Source organism: Bactrocera latifrons, unplaced genomic scaffold, assembly GCF_001853355.1.
Source record: "Bactrocera latifrons isolate USDA-ARS-PBARC rearing strain unplaced genomic scaffold, ASM185335v1 scaffold_147, whole genome shotgun sequence".
In the NCBI taxonomy this organism is placed as follows: Eukaryota; Metazoa; Arthropoda; class Insecta; order Diptera; family Tephritidae; genus Bactrocera; species Bactrocera latifrons.
The window spans coordinates 130,930-151,964 of NW_017534930.1; the positions used below are offsets into that span (position 1 = coordinate 130,930).

At 38.2% G+C, this 21,035-nt stretch overlaps 1 protein-coding gene across 1 annotated transcript; it reads right to left on the reverse strand.

Annotated features, from left to right (window-relative positions):
• Positions 1-239: 239 nt before the first annotated feature.
• LOC108965721 lies at positions 240-21,034 on the reverse strand. Its single transcript, XM_018928308.1, has 19 exons — positions 20,781-21,034; positions 19,043-19,119; positions 18,647-18,721; positions 16,246-16,437; positions 15,995-16,189; positions 15,651-15,925; positions 15,318-15,472; positions 15,002-15,164; positions 12,819-12,908; positions 11,945-12,023; positions 8,603-8,699; positions 8,045-8,178; positions 7,927-7,995; positions 5,331-5,522; positions 4,715-4,909; positions 1,345-1,616; positions 1,115-1,269; positions 760-1,012; positions 240-362 (listed from the first exon to the last, which is right to left on the reverse strand). Exons 1-19 carry the CDS (start codon positions 21,032-21,034, stop codon positions 240-242), a joined length of 3,045 nt encoding a protein of 1,014 aa, XP_018783853.1.
• Between the last annotated feature and the right edge of the window lies 1 nt (position 21,035).

Here is a 21,035-nt window from a genome sequence, read left to right on the forward strand (position 1 = left end):
ATTTTAAATATTTTTTACTCTAGCAGAAGTTGGTGTTAGTTATTAGACTTATCCCTTTAATTGATATTACTTACAGTTACGGAATTATGCTTCAATAATATTTTAAACAAACTAACACATCAGATTTTTTACATTATTATTATTTTGATGATTAACGCAGAAAATATATTAATCTTACAAACTTGGTATTATATCTGATTTGTACAACAATTAATTGCATTCCACCTACTTACTTAAGTTCAATCCAATGTGTTGTTGCCTGAAGATGACAGTGTACGTATGCTGCTAACACATTCTGCAATTTTACTATCCTGATGGAATTGTATAAGTACCAGCTCATATGTCACTATAGTGCCAGCAACCTAATAACATTGAACACACAATAACAGAAAGCAGAAGACAAGAAAATCAGAATCCCAGATAAGCAGGAAAACAGACTATTAATTATGTAGCTTGAATATGGTAAAATGATACTCGTGTATAACAAAAGGGAGGTTAATTTGAAGAAAGACAACAAAAAGCGTGTAAACGGAAATCAGAAATCAGATTGCACAAAAAGGAAGTAAGTAAAGTTCAACACACAACAAAGCAAAGCTGGTCTATGGACCATAGTACGCACGGCGTGCCATGCCATGTAAGCCATGAACAACAACAAAGCGTCAGTACAGAAGTAGTGAATAGGCGAATCGCCGAAGTGGCAGCACACGTGACTGCCCATGGACAAAGGATCGGCGGAATGCAAGGCTGCACGGTACTTACGCTCAACACCAATTTCCGTGTGAGATAAAAGAATTTCATGCCACTTAATGCAACCAAATCGGTGCTAATATCCTCCGAGAAGCGTTTCACCTCAGTGCACCAAGACTCCTTCGGCACGCAACGTAGCACGCGCAACGGCTTCCGTGACTCATCATTGATGCTGGCCGAATACAATGAAACGGCCAACGTGCGGCCGATAAGAAAGAAGAACGAGAAGTAAAAGTACGCGACATGGGCGAGCGATGGCATTTTACTACAATRAGWSRGAGAAAAGCAGACGAGACATAAAATTGCAGRCTATTACTCACCAGGCGAACTAAATTATATACCATTACCGAGGCATGTGTAAACTCACTTAAGACTACGTAGCAATTGCACACAAATGAAATACAAATTATTCGAGAAGGATATCATCGTGATGAGCGAAATGGCGCCGTCAATGCGTGTGCAGAGCTCGCACAAGTTCCGGTATTGTTTGCGTCGCGTCGACCAGTACATCTCGGGCATACGCTGTGTCGGTCAGTCGACCATAGAAAGCAATTAAAAATGTAAGACAATATTTGGAAGTGTGTAATATAAACTCACCATGCCCTTGAACTTGAATAAGTTATCGTTGAGCTGTCTAAATTTTGCTGCCAAACCGATGCTAACAATCATCACGAAGACATCCATATAATTCCAGATAAAGGTGCAGAGTATGTTCTGCACTTTGCCCCAAATAGCCAACGGTACGGAGTAGGAGAAAATCATAAATAAATGCTGATTGGTCAAAATAAAGTAGTTTTCGATTGGGTCCTCGGTCTGCGGACAATAATTGGAATAGTGTATGTTGGATAAGATATTCAGCAAGTGTTCGGCTGAAAAAAAAAAAATTAAAGAACATTATATTTAAACGATTATATTTGGCAAAATAGCACAAATTGAAAAATCTTTAAAATATTGCTTCAAAACTTTTCGGGTCCCTTGTGGATTGGTTTCTCGAAGAGCGTTTGTAAATGAGATAAAAAAAACGTATTTGTTTTAGCTGAAAAATAGAATCGACAAAGGATTCTGAAATTAAAATTCTACATAATGTTTATTGTAGTCTAGAACATATGAAATCTGTCCAATCTTAGCTCATGATGGCTAACAGAAAATAGCGAACACTATTTGGAAACACAGTAGTAAGCTCGAATGCGAGGTGCGTTACAGATCTAAAGCTCTTCTGCAACCCCTCTTTGTAGGTAGCTTAAGCCATAATGACTATTACTTCGTCTGTTACGAGATTGTGTACAAAAGTTGTGTAGATACCAGAAGGGTCCTATTATATTTCGTACACTCTAATCTAAAACTATATATTAAACTAATCGCGGTGAAAAGTTTGGAGTTGAATGATTAGCATGATGAGATGTTTTGAAATCTAGGTAACTGCCTGTCCGTCTGTTTGCCTGTTTCATAAACCATTCAAACTTTATCAACCAATTTTGCTCGCACAAAATCTATTCGGTACGAGGCGGCACGATAAGTCCGGTTGTATTGAAAATTATTAAAAGTACTATAACTGCTATAGAAGCATAAAACTTCACGTTATCCCTATACGTATGAGACAGAATGGCCTTATAGCAGGCGTTGTCAATCTTGGACAATAAACATGGTATCCTCCAACTTTAGGGGAAATCATATGTCTTAGGAAATATTCGACCAATCCAAACGGATAATGCATAAAATCGGGCCAAAACTTTCCATATAATATAATAGTAAAGTTAAGTAAGCATATAAAACTGGTTGTACTAAAGATTTGTGTTCAAAATGTGTGAAATGGCTCATTGACTCTAGCTTCACTGCTTCTTTGTCGTTCGGCTCATCTCAACTTTTGCAGTGTCAGGGTTGTCGTTATCTCCATAGTATACCATACTTTTCTCGTTTACAGCATATATATCACTATATTATAAGTTATTATTCGGCCTGCCCCTTGCCTCTTCAGATCCTATCGCTCTGTTGTAAATATCGGACAGTAGAAAATTATACCCTCCGCATTTTCGCTACTGCTACCAAAGAAGAGAAACTCTATTGTCATGACCATATCTATTCAGGTGCTCTCTAAATCATTCGTGGTACTTCTCTATGCTGCGGGAGACGTAGTCATGTAGGACATTCCATAGGAGTGGACCCAATACGGAGCCTTGTGGCACACCACCAGTTACATTATACTCTTTGGTCCTTCATCCGTGACATAGATCAGCAGCCTTTCAGACAAATAGCTCTGTATGATGGGCAGGTATGTGGGGCCAGTATGTGCGGCCAGTAAGCCGAATTAATTGTGTTTTTCACATCGAGCGCATACTTTGTTRCCATACATCCACTTATCTCTTCTATGGCATTTTAGGCAATACCTGTGAACTTCTTAATTGCGTCAACGTTTGAGGGTGTTTTACAGAAGCCGTATTGATTGTTGAATAGACTGCAAGCCTACTCTTCTAAGTTACTTTCTAGTCGGACACAGATAATCCACTGCAGCATTTTAATCATTGTGTCGATAATGCATAATGCGCGGCAAAGACTCGCTTATTCTTCTGCTTTGTTTGCCTTGTGAAATAGCACTAGAAACTGCATTTTCCATATCTTGGGGAAAATCCCTTCTCGTAGACAACTTGTAAATAGCTCCATAAATTATTTTGCATTGTACTTTATTGCGAGCTTCAAGGTCCTGTTCGGGATTCCATCCAGGCCTGGTGCTTTCTAATTACCAAACCGTTCAGCAGCTTGTAGTACTTCGAAATTATTCACTTTTACTGCATCTGTGGCCTCGGAATGCCGTTTCTACCACATTTTTAAGCAACGTTGGCCAGGTCAATGTTTGCCCCTTGCCCATTTCTATATTTTCCATTACGATTTTATGTACCTCGCCCAATTACCCGTTTCGACTTACATATGTCGATACACTTGTAATCACCCAGGAGACTCCACGACTACTCTAATAAATAATGCGCATCCTCAGAGATGACATACCGAAGACCCGATTGCTGCAGTGAATACCAAAGATAGCTTGAAAGATTCCAACCAAAAATTGGAGCTATGCTCATCCATTTTCTAGAAAATTTTACGGACGGATCTCGGTTTGCGGGCTTAAGAAATCCAACTCTTGCAAAAKATAATACCGAACGTTCATCAAGCGAGTCGCACATACGGTGAGTGGACTCAAAATGAGATTTCTACTGAACTCGATGTCATAAATAAAATTGTTGCGTTTGGAGTAATGATAATCYCTAAGACACTATATGGTTTGATCTATGGGGAAAAGAACTCATTGGTTCTTTTTTTCTTAAAAATGAAGCCGGTCATAATGTTGCAAACTAAGGGAAATGCCACAAAGACATGATTTATGACTTTTTCGTAGCTGAATGAGAGSATGTTGAAATGTACGACATTTGATTCCAACAAGAAAKGAAGTGGATTATCTCGCCTCCTGCACTTATCGCTTTTCTTCCCAAATAAATCACAACATCTGGATTATTTGGTGCGGGTTTATGTAAAGTCACTTGACTATGCAGATAATCCTAAGGCAACTGACGCCTTGAAAGAACGATAAAGCTTTTCAACATCTGTAAGTACTTCCTCGGCTTTTAGCCCTAAAAATTGAGGGAGGATAAAATGTGTGATTAACTTCGTTCTTAGTTGTTCCTTACATTTTTAGTTGTAAAATATACATTAAAACCTCGAATATAATCTATTCTTCCATTCTTCTCGAACTTAGGCATGTTTTTATTGTCCGACTGTTAATTTTAAGCGATTTCATATTCCTATAGGTGCTTGTCAATCCTTCACAYGAACCACCTTGTATATGGATATGTAAGTAAGTGTATCAAGGAATTTCATAATTCGCTCACTCATAATTCATACACGCTCTAATTCCCTACTCCTTTACTTACACCTACCATATGTACTCTGTGTCATATCAAATGATCATTAAACTTACCGAGTGACAACGTCATGGCCACAACTGTCACCATATTAATCCTGTACGCCAGACGTCCTTTCTCCATTTGCGTTAAATACTCCGGCAAGTCGCATTCGATTTCGTACCAATCCAGCATCAATGCCGGCCAYTTGCGCGCCAATACGATGGCACTGATGCAAACCACAATAATAGACAGACGAAATATCATCGGCTCTGCACAATTACCAAATGTATGTACGAGTAATTGTGTGAGTAAGAGAGCAAGTGTCATTGTAGGCGATCCAGGTCACAAAATGAACGACACCGAACGAAGGACGGTGAACGATTGAGGAATGATGCAGACATGACAGAGATAAATGTTTATGTAATAAAGAAGTTACCATGTAATTCCATTAAAGCAAAATTGTATGTTTGGCTTTGTATATGTCCTTTGTGACTTAAACAAGAAAAACAATAAAGCGAAACATTAAAATGATAGCTGTCTAAGTGTCAAACGCAAAGTTCAATTTATGTGCATGCGACCACTTGGATTTTCACATTTCCTACCGTGACTGTGATTAAGTTGCCTCGTTCTTACACTCAGAGCTGTGTATGCAATTTTCTGCATTTATGCGCTCAAGCTCTCGCGACTTACCAACACTGTCGAAGTTTATTGGTTTGTGAAGCACTTTGTTCATTGCCAATCCCAAATCAATTATTGTCGTTGTTACGAACAACAAACAATATAAGGTCCGGATATTTGTCCATGAAAACGACAACTGCCGTGGGTGGACCGCAGTGACTCCCTTGACCGGCATTATGGCGAAGAACTCGGCGAAGAGCAGCACTGATTGATCAACGGCAGGAGAATGAAAATATCACAAAAGAAAAATGTTGATTAGTGGAGGACAATGTGCAATTACTTATCAATAATTGTTTTTATTGTAAAATCTTAAGATTCAATATGTGAAACTTGGAACCACAGACTTTATTATGCGTTACATAAGAGTTCTRGTGCACTACGTTATATATGATATTGAATTATACAAGATTATGTCCAGCGAAAAAAGATATTGAGTAATTCAATGGAAGAGAGTTTGACGAAAACAATTTTATATAGAGTGCAGCAGAGTACTCTGTTTTAAGGTTAGTGACATTGCAGCTTTTCAGTCAAAGGTACTTTCTAAAACCATATGTAGATAAGGTTCTACCAAAATGACGCAAATAGTTGACAAATTAGTAAAAGATAGCTAGAAATCGGAAAGGATAGGACTGATCTGCTTTACACTTTTGTTTCCAGATCCTTTGTTTTTTTAAGCCAGAAAGGCTTATCTTATAAGGTCTACAAATTATCACTTTATAGTAAACGAATCACTAGAGGAGATATGTGAGTCAATARAAACGATGCAGAATAAAATTTCCAAAAGAGTTAACAGAGAGATCAGTGTCATGTGGAATGCCTTTGAGGCATGCAGGATCGCCAAGATCAYTTGCAAGGGCCTCGAAAAAAACACGCATGGTTTTTACGACGGTTTTACACGCGGTCTCGAAAGAACTTCAGAACGGTTGATGGCATATTGACAGGTCACAACTTAGTGACATCACACGCAACCCGGATGGTCATAAAAAACGATGATATAGACGAAAAAGTACAGGGAAGAAAGACGCACATCTCCTATGCTTCTGTCCAGCCTTGTCTAGAACTCWTCTTAGATGTATARTAGCATCGCAGATGAAGTRTCAAAATTAGATATCAAGTCACCCTTAAAGTTCGCAAAAACGTTGACGAATGCTTTAGTTCAAATTAAACCGAACCATAACGCTACCCATAACCAAACTTCAAATAAGAGGTATGGTTAAGTCAATGCCGTTATGATAGAGCACCACTTATTGGAAAAAGTGTTGTCCATAAACTTGGTTCAATCAGTAGTTTTATATTGTTATGGCACCTATAATTAAACCTTAAGCACCAGCATTTATGTATAGCGTGACAGCGATCCAGTATAACATAACCTAACTTTCAGCTGATGCCAACTTTAAAATAATAGTGGTTTCACTAGTCGGAACTTTGCCAAATAAGCAGCTTTTGGAAGAGAAAATGACGTGTTCAACATTTCAAATAGATATTTTAACAACGATTTGTTTGCGTATACTATATACCGAACCCTTTCAGATCCAAGTCAAGATCAGCAATAGCTTTGTCCTCAAATAAAGTTGACTTCTGTTTAAACTTTCTGCGATTCAGACGATATCAGATAGTAGTATCAAATTTTTACTTTAATAGTTGGGATGTAATGGGATCTCCTTATGATTCTGGGTAAGCAGTTACTTGTGTGGGATAAGGTAGCAAACCCTGGCCAAAAAAGAGAAGCTTTAGTGGGGGCACTCCGGCATATTCGGTTTAAGAGTTCGCTGAAGTCTAACTCTAGGCCCGATGTTAGGAAGGTACCGATACTCGACTAGTTGATGTCCTTCTAAAAGTGAAGGCTAATATAACCTCCGTCCAAGAAATGCGTCACGACAAGGACGGATGGGACTAGAGTGGTGAAATAAAGATTCGAAAATTCGGCGGAGGATTCCTGGTGGAAGAAGTACTCACTCGCCGAGTAAGAATCATCACTCCGGTAGATGAGTGTCATATCACAATCCGCATGAGAGTAAAATTTTCACCATAGCACTAATYTGCCCCATGTCCCGACGGAAGAGAAGGACGATATTACCAAGATGCYTTTTATGAGGCACGATGTAAGAATTGTGCCAGTGTCCTTGACGACACGTGCGTACGCACCGAGAACCTAACATCGCCTCAGTACAGCAGAGTACGCGATTCAACAAATATGTATAGCAAAGGTACCACGTCGATAAGGTACTATTTCATGCGACAGCGAACGTGCTTGAACCTTGTGTGTGTGGTTTTACACCAGAAAAATCCACTGTCGACCAGATTTTCACCACGCTCAAAACCTTTTTAAAATACCCGCGAAAGTAAGATCGACACACACCACCTCTTCGTCGATTTTAAATCCACTTTCAACAGTAGGAAAAGGGACCGCCTTTTTCCCACGGTTTTAACTCTGCTATAATCGAGTTAGCATTGTCCACGCCAGTAAAAAAAGAAGAGTTGTGTTACCGCACCAAATTGTAGGAAGTAACACCAACTCTAAATAAAAGCGGCAGGCAGAAAACTTTAATTGAAATATGTAAATATCACCTACATATATAATATATAATCATGTATGTATTTGACTCACCTTTACCGACAGCCTGATGAAAGCTGCCATCGTGTTGAAAATCTTCCTTCACCGACTTGGCCAAAACTTCTGACATAAATTGGTAAGTTAATGGTAATGATGTTAATTAGTCACTTACTTGGTGGTTTATCTATTTGCCGTTGCATGAGCTCCCTTTGAGCAGCAAACTCCATGCAGGTACGACTAATTAGGGTAGTTTTGTGGTTCGSTTTCTGCGGTGCATATGTCGCGATAGCAATAGGGCCATTTTGGCTGTAAATTATASATAAATTAATATATACCATATATGRAGTGSAGTTTCTGAAAAATTTTGGAAATATTGCCGACTTAAATTAAGTTGATAMAAAAATCATCCCAGACCGCAAAGCCACCGTTAATATTTTGAGCAACACATTCGTTTATAGTGCTACCAGGCGTCTTAGTTTTAGTAGACGTCCAGCTTGCATTTCTCATCTGAAGACATTGGACTGTTTTCGGAAGTACCGCTCAAGTTTTGTGTCCAGGCCTTTTAAACATAATCAGGATAATTTTTTTTTTTTTAATTTACTATGGTGCACTCTATATACGTAGGTATGTGTACGGATCCCTCTAACACACTTGAACTATTTTTCGATGGATCGGGCTTTAAAATTTGGCATACGCGCTTCATTCACAAGAACACTTCTCTCCCACTCACCTAAGCCGGCGTATACCGCGCTCGCATTGACGCCGCCACAATCGTCGATTCTTGCGYGCATCTTGCTGTTGTTGTACACGTAAGCGCGCATCCGCGGCTATGTTACCGATTTTCCAACCGATTTTAAATGCAAACTTCATAACATTACTTCACAGACGAGTTATTTTGGYGGAAAATCGAATTGCAGCGAAGTAGTTGTAGCTGCAAATGCGACTCGTTGCAACACGAGTGGCGTGGCGCACTCAACTGACAGTGCTTCACACCCGTTGTAGCTCTGATTAGCATGTTTTACTCGCAAGCCAGTACTTCGATTATCACACGCGATTTATGTACTATATGTGAAGTGCGTGCAGATTTGCTTATGATTGCGCCACCTGGCGCATTTCCCACAATCTGCATGCGAAGTAAATTTATCAGTGTCCAAACAGTTAATGGCTGACTGAGCAATTTTCAAATGAACAAAAAAACATTACCATAGCAAGTAAGCAAGAGCTAAGTTCGAATGCAACAGATTTTGGCGTGCGCTAGAAATAAATCCATATGATTTTTAGTTAGCTCTAGCAGAAGCACGTATAATTTGACAGCTGTCGRATTATTATTCTAACTTTGGACGTGGTGTTGTCAGCACCGAAGACGGTAAACGCAGTGGACTCCCGAAATATGTTGTTTTCGATGAAATAATTTTGTGAAGTGAAATTTCACGGTCAWCCAAAATTATTTCAGAGATAGCAGGTACTCAATGTATATCAACGAGTCAATGATTCGGAGCAGTGATTGAAGAGGTTTAAGCGTAATGACCCCGAGTTTATGAGGCGATATGTGACAATGGCTGAARCGTGGCTCCCTCGTCATCCATCMATCCATCCATCATCACTCTAACGTCCAATCGACAATCCTCCGATTAGACTTCACACGATTAACCCGCTTCAAAACGTGGCAAAACCAACAGTCGGCTGCCAAGGCATCTGTATTTAACGACGCACATGTAATAATTTTTATTGACTACCTTGAAAAATGAAGTACATAGTACTATTAGATCATTTGAAGGACCAAATCGTCGAGAAACGCTCGCATTTGCGGAAGAAAGAAGTGCAGTTTCGCCAAGCAATGCAGCGTGCCACAAGTCTCTGAAAACAATGGCAAAAATCTATRAAATGGGGCTTTGAATTGCTTCCGCGTTCACCGTATTCTCCAAATTTGGCTGTCAGCGATTGTTTTCTGCATCTAAATTTCAAATCAATATTCGCTGGGAAGAAAATTGGGTATAATAAAGAGGGGATCCCCAAAACCGAAGGCTACTTTGAGGAAAATGAYAATYCRTACTACAAAAATGACATCGAAAAGTTGAAGGATCTAATAAGTATATTACCTTCGAAGGGATTTAAAAATGTTATATGATAGGTCGGGGACTTTTCAATTGATCGGTTACTTTCGAAATTTGCAAGGATCTAAGACGGGAGAAGAACTTCAAGTGTTTGCAGAACTTTGTAATAAGTAAWAAGAAGTTTTATAGTATCTTCTGCTGCCTTCTCACAGCCTTCAGAATAGAAATWAGAAAAGAATTTCTTTAATACTGTGATCTCCGCTTAAAATACACTGTAGTGAGCTGGACGATTTTTGTATCTAATTTTTTTGAAAAGACCACCTCCTACTGCATTATTTAGTTTGGAACCATCCGTATAGATGTTTACCTTTGTGCCTTTGTCCACATCGCCTCTTCCCCACTGCGCTCTCTAAGGGAAGACAATATTGCAGACCGAATTAGAATTCAATTCAATTTGGAAAATTCGTGATAATTGGTAGAAGCAAGARCTTACAAACTATCGTAGAATGTGGATTCCATCAGCCTAATACTAACTTTGATGCCAGCTCTTTGCAAAATAAACCTTTCGGCAGTAAGTATAAAATGACGAAAAGTGTCTGGCTTGAGCTCCACTGTTGCAAATATTATCAGCTATTTTTGTGCTTTCCATACGTTTTATCGCATATTTCTTTTCCGCTTGTGGCTACCTTACCGTAATTTAATAATTTACTTAATTCAAATTGCTCCAACCATAAACTTAAGCTTACATCATTCATAATTTTATTGCCCTCAACTTTATATAATATTAGCGTATCTTTTGTAATAGCTTACAAAACAGTAGCGTTTAAAWTTTTTCCAAAGTAATAATCATTGTAAAAGAAGCCTCTTATGCAAGCGAGGAAATGACAAAATATCTTACAATGCAAATAACTTTGCGCCTTTCAATTACAGAAAACTCATTTCTTTCGACTTACCTCGGGGCAGCAACATTCTTTCATCTTGTAGATGTTAGTGCAACCTCTTCAATGGAATTTTAATTACAAATTAACTACAACTTTAATTAACACCAATAACAAYTCGCATTTCTGCATATTGCAWTATAAAATACASAGATACAAATATAARTGTACATATATAGTACATATTTTCCTTTCAGCTTACTATGTCCATTTGCAATTCCTTTCTTAAATACATACATATATTTAATATAGTAGTACATACTCACCTGTGTTATGTGGTTTTATTTCATCCTGGCTGGAAGATAGGTTTGCTTATCTGTTGAGCTATTTTTAAGAAATAATGATGCTGAAGAAATCAGATAACTGAAAGCGAAATAAACTCTGAAACTTTCACTAACTGACCGAATCATTCTTACAGTCCTCCAAAGGGGTTTGAGAAATTGGAAATGACGATAAATATCAGTTAGGCATGGCTCAGCTATTCGCCATTACCGAAAATTAGCCTGAGATGGTTCTTGAAAAAGGACACAGRTGTGGTGATATCAAAACATATAGGTCCACAGCAAAAAACTTCTATTGGAATTCTTCCTAAGAACGAAGTCAAAATAATTTAAAAATCGGATCGCTTTAATTCACGGGTATGAAGCAGAAGTCTGACTATGCTTAATGTATTCACAGAACTGTGAGTTGTTGCCGCACTCTGCTTCATCTTCAACAGCGCWACAACATTCCAAGATTACGATTTTAATTGAAATACTAGGTACTTCAAAATCTAATGCACTTTATAAATACTTTTGTATTTTATTTAGYTTTTTGTTTGAGACTCTTATAACCTTACCTAAAAGAACATGATCCTGCGACAGTGCATTGTAATATATATACTATATAAGCTCCTCGAATACATGGACGACTAATCACCCGACCTTTGCACTCAGTTAAATATCAATCATCCTCGCCCTACAAACTCAGTGAAACACCCTTTTATTACAGTTTCACAATATATTTCAAACAAACATACTAGCTGCATATCCGTACATGTACATGCTGCAATATATCTAGTACGGCCGATAAATGCTCAGCCTTCGTAGCAATCGTTCACTTTATCCTCCTTATTGAATTGCAATAAAACCAATTCGTAGGTTACAATGCTGCCGGCTACCTATAAAATACAGAAATGAACTGATATAACATACGAGTATGCATACATATAGCGAACTCTGAAAGTAAGTGCTAGAGTATGCTATATAAATATGCAGACAAAATAAAACAGTCAATCAAAATATAATAAACAGAATTGTAAGAAAGAAAAATATGCTTTGGTAAGTCAGTTTATTATTTTGAGTATATGAAAAATATTCCACATAGCTAGTACAGTTGACGAGGGATTCCTAAGCACTAAGTTTTTTAATTCTTAAGGAGCTCGCGAGATCATCACTTGAAAAATTTTGACCTTGGTATCGGACATTTGTTTATGCAATATCAAATTATAGTGTTTTCAAAACCTCAAAAACCAACACGACATTGTTCAACATTAGAACATTGTTTTTTATATCTTCATCCTTTCTTTTCTAAGAGAGAGTAATTCAAAGCAAAAGTTACCGTTTGTGTTCCAGTATCATTGAATTAAAGCGTGAAGAACATTTTTTTTCACTCAAATACAAGAACATTCTATAACGAGCTTTATGCCCGAAGAATTGTTTTTGCGGACCTGTAACTAGACCAACAACTGAAGCAGTATATTAACCTATAAATAGAATTACTAATAACAGGCCTTAATATTTTCCGATAAACAACTTGAATTTGGAAATGCAGCAACTTTCTAGATACCCTTAAATGTACTGCAATAACTTAAAGTTTTATTCAATAACTCTTGTCTGTGTAGTATGGCTTGCACAACAAATGAACAGTTTCACAACTGTAAATATATACAAACATTTATATACGATTTACTTACCGTAAGCACAAGACCACGCGTAAGATGAAAGAATTTCATGCCTGACAACGCAACAACATCTGTGGTCACTTCTTCCGAGAAGCGTTTAAGCTGCCAGCAYATGTGAAAGTATGTAAGTGGCACCGGAACGTGGGTGTGCATTTTCCGCAATATAAATTGRTAAAATAGAAGAATGATTATCAATGTTGCTACATACAAACATAAATTTATATGAATATTTTTCGATGGGCAGTATCAAAACCAGAACCCTAATTTTGCAATTAAACTATGCAAATTTCTTCTATCTACTACGTACATACATATGTGGAGTTAGGACAGGTGAAAGACCCTCATTAAATAATACCAATAAATATATGGTAGAATGATTGAAGCTAAAATGATAGTACACGTTGACTTTTGTCTCCGGGTGTTAAATAAATTATTAATTTTAATTAAAAATAATAAAAAAAATTTAAATAACCAGATATACATATTCGTTCTAAATTCACTTTCAGATTATTCCTCAAACTAAATTCTGGGAGTTATAACCGTCGTATGAGTACAACCATAACTCACTCTTCCGAGAGTTTTTTTTTTTGACCATATATATATTATATTTGTAAGATCACCCAAACGACGTTAGCCAATTGCGCTTAAAATCCTTATCTCAGAGATTKCGTATTTCGATTTCTTCTTTAATGCGTCTTTTCTTAAGTTCGTTTGATTAGGAAATGCGTGACATTAAAACGTAATTAAYAATTACCATAACAATTTGATAGTTCGTTTCGTTTATGCATTGACCTATCACAGTTGTTGTTTTAACGAATACCTAATCCCCATTGGGATGGTACGGRTTACATAATATGTTATCGACGTCATGCAACGGTAGAAGCAGGAAACGTGCTGTTTCGATGGGCTCGGATCAAAGGGAGAAGTGTGTCAGATGTGTAGGGTTAGCAAGGCATGCAAAGGGTGGCTAGTGTCAGGRACTCATTGCATTGTGTTTGATAAGTCAGGGTTTATTTTAGATAAGTAGAAGCTACAACTATATTATCAGGAACTCSAGCTCTTCGTTTACAMAARRTTGTRRTTTAAYTCCAAGTACGCCATTCACTGAGATGGAGTCGGTGMAGGTGTGCATGTCTGAAGTTAGTKRCTTCCGAAGTCTGGTCGGCGTATKGTTTTATATCGACGAGTTGAGGAATGACCTCTTTATGCTCCGAGAGGGGGTTCCGCTCCAAGCAGGTGACTGWAGAGATGATTTCTGTGAAAGCGTCTCAACAGAAATTGCTTAGAGAGGAGACATCAAGAGACAACCTGTCGTAGCTCGGAATGCAGTGGTCTGACATGTTTGTAGCTTTCTCCTCTGTCTTTCACTTCACAACAACAATGTAAATGTCAAAGGTACTCATTCGTCCAATTTGTGAGTTGGGTCGTTGTAGATATAGTGGGAGAAAGGAAGCGAGAAAGACCGAAGACATAGCCATTTATGTTTGAGCACATGCTATCGATTACATTGCCCATTTATCAATTCCCACAACAGTCGTTTCTACGTTTACGGAATTGATCCGGATTTTATTCGCTCAAGGGCTGTACTTTTGGAGATCTGTAAGTTTCAGTATTTTGTTGTCATCACTGGAGCAACGCCTTGCATAAGGGTTGCTCCGTATCCTTCTGACTCGTGCTGGCATTGAGTCCAACACGGCGTCAGAGGATTTCTTTCGCTACGTCTACGCCAAAAGCTTCATTCAAACTCCACCTTGGTTAGGTATAATACATGCTTTAGCATGGAGCCATCTTAAGACCTGCTCAGGTCTTAAGGCTCACAGGGAGTATACCATCGCACTACTGCGAGCTTAGTTTCTATGGCTGTGCAGTCTGCACCTAGTTCGCGCACTGCGCCGCCGCTCCATCAGAATGGCCTACAGAGAACTTTTACGGTCTATAGAAGCTCAAATAAGCGGGATAACTAGTATTACGACCAATCTCCAACTACTAATGCGACAGCTGTTAAAAGTATACACCCGTTTTTTGACGGTTAACTAAAATCCATATGGATGCTACGTATCAGGCGCGGTACTTTTCAATTGATCTGTTATCATTTATATGTTAATTAGATTGAATGAGATGGAGCTTCATCTCATCCATGCTCCATAATATTTAGTTGCTGATATACGAATTAAAAACAMAAAAAGAACACTTACTTCACGGCACCAGGACACACTTGGCACACTCCGAAATACCACAAGCGGCCGTTTGGATTCTTCATTAATTTCAGCACTATACAAAGACAACATTAAGGTGCGCATCAAGAGAAAGCCCAAAGAGAACCAAAAGTACATTGTATGTGAAAAAGATGGCTTCTTTCTAAAAAGATAATTATAAACGGTTATAAGKTAAAACATTTGACCAGAAAACGTGTCAGCTGCGAAACTTGTGGTAAAGAAAATAGTAGAAATTAAACGACTGAAGATTATATATCATACATTAAATACAAAAGAGTAAGTTCTCAAAACTCACTGTAGACTCTTAAGAATTTTACCACAGATGAAAAACAAGTTATTGGAGAAACACAGCAGYGTGATTATCGAAATCGTATCATCAGTTGCTTCGCATAATTTACACAAATTGCGATAGTTTATGCGATTTTCAATCCAGAATTTCTCGCTTGTTGGCTAAAAAGAAATGAGCAAGCAAATGTRGTGGACAGTTTCTATTTTCTTAACAAATACATATATCAAACCTAGAGGACACACAAATGTCGAATATAGTATAAGATGTGCTCGTGAATCAACAAGTTAAGATCAAAACATTTATAAGCACACAACGAGCAACAAATAATGACCAGCTTACCCGCTTAGCAACGCGCAACATATGCTCGTTGAGTTGGCGAAAACGTGCTGAGAGCGCCACGCTCACTGCCATCACGAATATGTCATTGAAATTCCATGCGAACGTCGATATTACATTCAACACTTTGCCGAAGATGCCCGCCCAATCAGTGTAATCAAAGAAATAGAAATACTGTGACCAGTTGGTGTATAGAAAACTCCGGATAGGGTGCCCAGGCATGGTGGGACACGCATTCACATAATAAATAATGCCCAACATGCTAAGCAAGTGTTCTACTGCACAGCGAAAGTGAAATAGCAAAATGAATGCAATCGTTTAATACTCTCACTGCAGCTTACACTTACCCATGGAGCACATAGTCGCCACTAGAGTGATCATTTTTATGCGATGAGCCAACGCTGCTCTCTGCATTTCCGTTTTCAGTGGCGGCAACTTGGACTCAATACTCTCCCACTTCACCATTAACGCCGGCCACTTGCGAGCCAATTGAAAAAATGCCATCGCAATTAGAAATATTGAAACATAAAAGACGATCGCTTCTGCAAACAAAAATAAGGAGTTTATAGGAAAACTTACGTTTATGCTGTGAACTTACCCACTGTATCGAAGTTAAATCTTTCGCGAAAAGCAAAGGCGATGGTRCAGAGGCTGGCCGGTCCAAGGCAAAAAATCACCAGCATTGCGTAGCAGGTGCGTACAGATTTCCACGAAAAATACACCTTCGCAGCAGTTTTCGATAATATGCCACAAACAGGCATCAAGGCGAAGAACTGAGCGAGCAGCAAAACTGAGAAAAAACTTACATTTGAAAACGAAACTTCAAATTTCGCAACACATAGGATGACCTCATCAAGGTCATTGATGTCCAAAAATGTATACTGTAATTCGAACTTATAAATCAGCAAAGCGCCCTGGGGGCACTAAAAGGAGCAAGAACCGATGGTAGCCCAGCGCCAGTCAAGCTCCCGCGAAGTTCAACTATCCCARTAGTAGAACACACGATGGGAGAAGAGCACCGATTCATTCTATTCATTTCATTCTACTACTAGGGGAGCGAGAGTGTCTTTCCTTGCCAGCTTGTCAACTTTACAGTTGCGTTTCTGCTGTGGCCAGACACGCCTACYAATCTTTGAACAAACTGAATTAATGCCATTGATAACGAGGTTAGCGATTCCTTAACTAACCCTGAATGCACGATTAGTGAGCTCATGGTCCTGCTAACAGAGTGGATAGCACTTCTCTGAGGGAGAATGAACTCCGGAGCAGTAAATCCACAGGTAAATTAATGACTGCAAGGTCGGCTTGAARAACACTGCATGGACTATTGCAGTTAATTAACCAAGCCACCATCATTCATTAAAATTTAACCCCATTGCCATTATTTATGTAGGGCATGCCTTTTAAAGAATGGGTCTTACCTCAAAAAATATATAACCTGTTTGGATAAAGAATCTCACATACACGATAAAAACTTTTTTGGAGCTTCGGCTAGCTTAAATATTTAAAATTTATCGTTCTTTCCTGGCCTAATTTCAAGTTAAAAGGTAAGACCGAAAAATGGTTTCCGAAGTTSTTTGATMATAGGAACATAGAACTAGACCATTYTAGTRCACCATTTCCACTAAATTAACATCAATTATCGCACACCCTAACCAATACAGAGGGTATACTTAAAGTCCACAAATTGATCACTATCTTTATCTACTCTTGACAAAATTTGCTATAAAAAATATTTCCACTCAGTTTTACGTATTAAGAGAACCCATACAATATCTGATATAGACTTGTCTTGCCAACCGGTGTTACTTTGGGATCGGTATGCCATTGCGAAGCAGATCCATCTTTCGACGAATCAAATTACGTTCCTTAAGTCTGTCATCATTCGCGGCATAAGAGCATTCGAGAGATTTGTGCTCTGCAAGGTCTTTGGACCGTCCACGTGAGCGATGAATATCGCAGAAGARTAAACCATGAACTTTATGTGCTCTACACCGACATGGATAACTATATCATGGATAACTAAATGCACAAAAATCCAACGAATACACTAATTGGTAAAATGAAGTTCCATCGAAACATTGGGAGTTTAATTCGATGCCCAACAATTGACCACATATTCACCATGCGCCAAATCTTGATGATATTGATATTATCGCCCTCAACACCCGCGCCGTTAGTACTGCTTTCTCCAGACTATACAAGGAAGCAAAGCAAATGGGTCTGGCAGTGAACGAGGGCAAGACGAAATATCKCCTGTCATCAAACAAACAGTCGTCGCACTCGCGACTTGGCTCTCACGTCAGTGTTGACAGTCATAACTTTGAAGTCGTAGATAATTTCGTCTATTTAGGAACCAATATAAACACTACCAGCAATGTCAGCCTGAAAATCCAACAAAGGATTACTCTTGCCAACAGGTACTACTTCGGGCTGAGTAGCCAATTGAGAAGTAAAGTCCTCTCTCGACGAACAAAAGCCAAACTCTATAAGTCACTCATTATATATATGGTCCTCATATATGGTGCAGAATCTTGGACGATGACAACAACAAATGATGAGTCGACGTTGCGAGAGAAAAGTTCTGCGAAATATTATATTTATGGTCCTTTGCGAATTATCCACGGCGAATATCACATTCGATTTAACGATGAGCTGTACGAGATATATGCCGCCATTGAGATAGTTCATCGAATTAAAAGACAGCGGCTACGCTGGCTAGGTCGTCATGTTGTAATAATTCAGATAGGCAAGGGTATACTAAACACTAATTATTATTTTGATATGAMATTTGGCACAGATATCACTGACAGCCATACCAACCCAAAAAAAAAAATATTTCGGCGCATAGGCACTCGGGTGAAATTTTAATTAAAAAGTCTTACTATTTCTTACCCACATTGAAGAATTTGCGTTAAATAGAATGAAGCAATTTGAATTATTTTGCCTACATAGTTATAATGTCAATCGAATTGGTTTTTTCTCTACATAAAACTTACCTGGTCCAATGGCCTCTAAAAAACTGCCCGAATGTTCATAATCTWTTTTGGTACCGCGCCGAAATAAATTTCGTACTGCAAAAGAAATATGCTATGAAATAAAAATTGGCTGACAGTTTTAAATGCTGCAACATGACAATTCTGTSACTCTAATGAAAATATTTTATGAATATTGGCACAAACTGTTAAATTGATTCGCTGCAATTGTGTACCTACGAGTATGCTGGTATATTCAGATATAAATGTGGATACGTATGTTAAAAGTGAATTTTCGCGTAATGAAGTTGATACTAAAGTTATATACAAAACAATAAATAACTAAATGCGCGAAATGTTAAAAACATATTGTTRATAAAAGTGAAGTAATTTTACTTTTGTATTTGACTTCAAGCTCACCTCGCACCATACCAATCTGTCTTTTACGTTGTTTCACCGATTTCGGTTTAGCACTCCATTCTTTTAGTTCAAGCRAACTACATTGAGGAATAAGCAATGCAAAAAAGATATTAACCGAATGAAATACAAAATATGTTCCTCTGTTAAAGATCATTGCCTACCCGCTGCCCACTTTTCTACCCCGCTGCCACACTTTAATATTCTGCAAGCGCACTTGCTGACGTTGCAGCCAATTTTTCGTGACGTTTGCCGCCACCTTCATGTCAATTTGCGAATTTTCAACGTTTAATTAAGGATTTACGAGCGTGGGCACTTGATGATTTCTGCCTGCGAATGAATATCTGCGCGCCTACACATATGCAACAATCCGTTGCCGAATTTCATTTGCTACTGACTGCGTGTGAAAAAGTGCTTTGCTCGCCGGGACACGGACATTTACAACATTGTTGCGAATTAAATATTTAAGCTGACATGTGACGACGCCCACTCTTCGCTGCGACACATATTCAAATGCAATTACAAAACGCTGTTGTTGTAGCTGGAAGCAATAACGCTACACTTAATAGCTTTGTTATTTTTAACACCAGAAACTCGTTAAGAAACGGAATTATGAACATTATGAGCCAATTTCTCTGTAGAAAATTGCAATAATTTTTGATTTATTTAATCAACAAATATTACATCGTAACGGTTAAAATGATTTGCCAGATATTTTTAGACTCTTGCAACATGTTGCTACAAAGTAAAATAGTTTTGTTCACWTAACGGTTGTATGTATCACCTAAAACTAAGCAAGATWGGGTTATATAGTACATATAAATGATCAAGAYGATGAGAAAAGTTGAAATCGRACWACAATCACACCTACTTCCCATGTAACACAATTAATTCACAATAATCTAAAAATTCCATTTCATTCCATCACTTTCCTGYAAACAAATCAAGAGTAATTAATATAATTTACAAATTAAATTTTGCGCTAATAATTYCTTTAACGTATGCCACCTTATAACCAAAAATTGCCCTAATCSAAAAACAAAACTGTTCAAGCCCCTGGGTACCTAATGTGTAGACCCCAGTGTCTATAGTTGACTTTTGGCCGGAAATATCGGTCAATGTGTAAGATATACAATTGAAATTCAGAGAGAATCTTTTCTTGACAATAGTAATTATGGGTATCAAAAATGTGTTGAATCGGGTCTGAGACCCCTTATACCTAATATAAAGATTTTKGAGCTTCCAGGTTACTTTCTGCTGAACACATTGGCCAATATTATCTCAATGAAAATTACGGAACATGTTTCGCTCATATCACTATATATTTGCGTTTAAAATAGATCAAATTGTGCGAAAACTTCATCTAGTCCCCATATAACAAATATCATGATTTTCGAACAACCGGTTGACTTTACTTCATGTGGCCATACTATTAATACTTTTAGTATTTTCGTGAATATTTTGAAAACAACCGTTTCATTAGCCCTTAGATGAAATCTCATAGTTACTGTAATATACTAGTCGGTAGAACCTTATAAGCGATGCTGAGGAGGTTTTTCCCACGGTAGTTTGCGCAGATTCTGGTGTTTTCCTTTTTGTGGATTGGGCAGAGCACACTTAAATTCCAATCGTTGGGCATGCTTTCGTCCGACCATATTTTACAAAGAAGCTGATGCATGCTCCTTATCAGTTCTTCGCCGCCGTGTTTGAATAGCTCAGCCGGMAATCCATCGGMCCTCGCCGTGTTTTGTTCTTTAGACRGGTAATTGCTATTCSAACTTCTTCATGGTCGGGCAATGGAASRTSTGCTCCATCGTCATCGATTAGGGAATCGGGTTCGCCTTCTCCTGGCGGTATACCTTCACTGACATTCAGCAGGCTGGAGAAGTATTCCTTCCATAATTCTAGTATGTTTTTGGCATCGGTCGCTAGATCATCTTTGGGAGTTATACAAGAGTATGCTCCGGTCTTGAACCCTTCTGTTAGCTGCCGCATC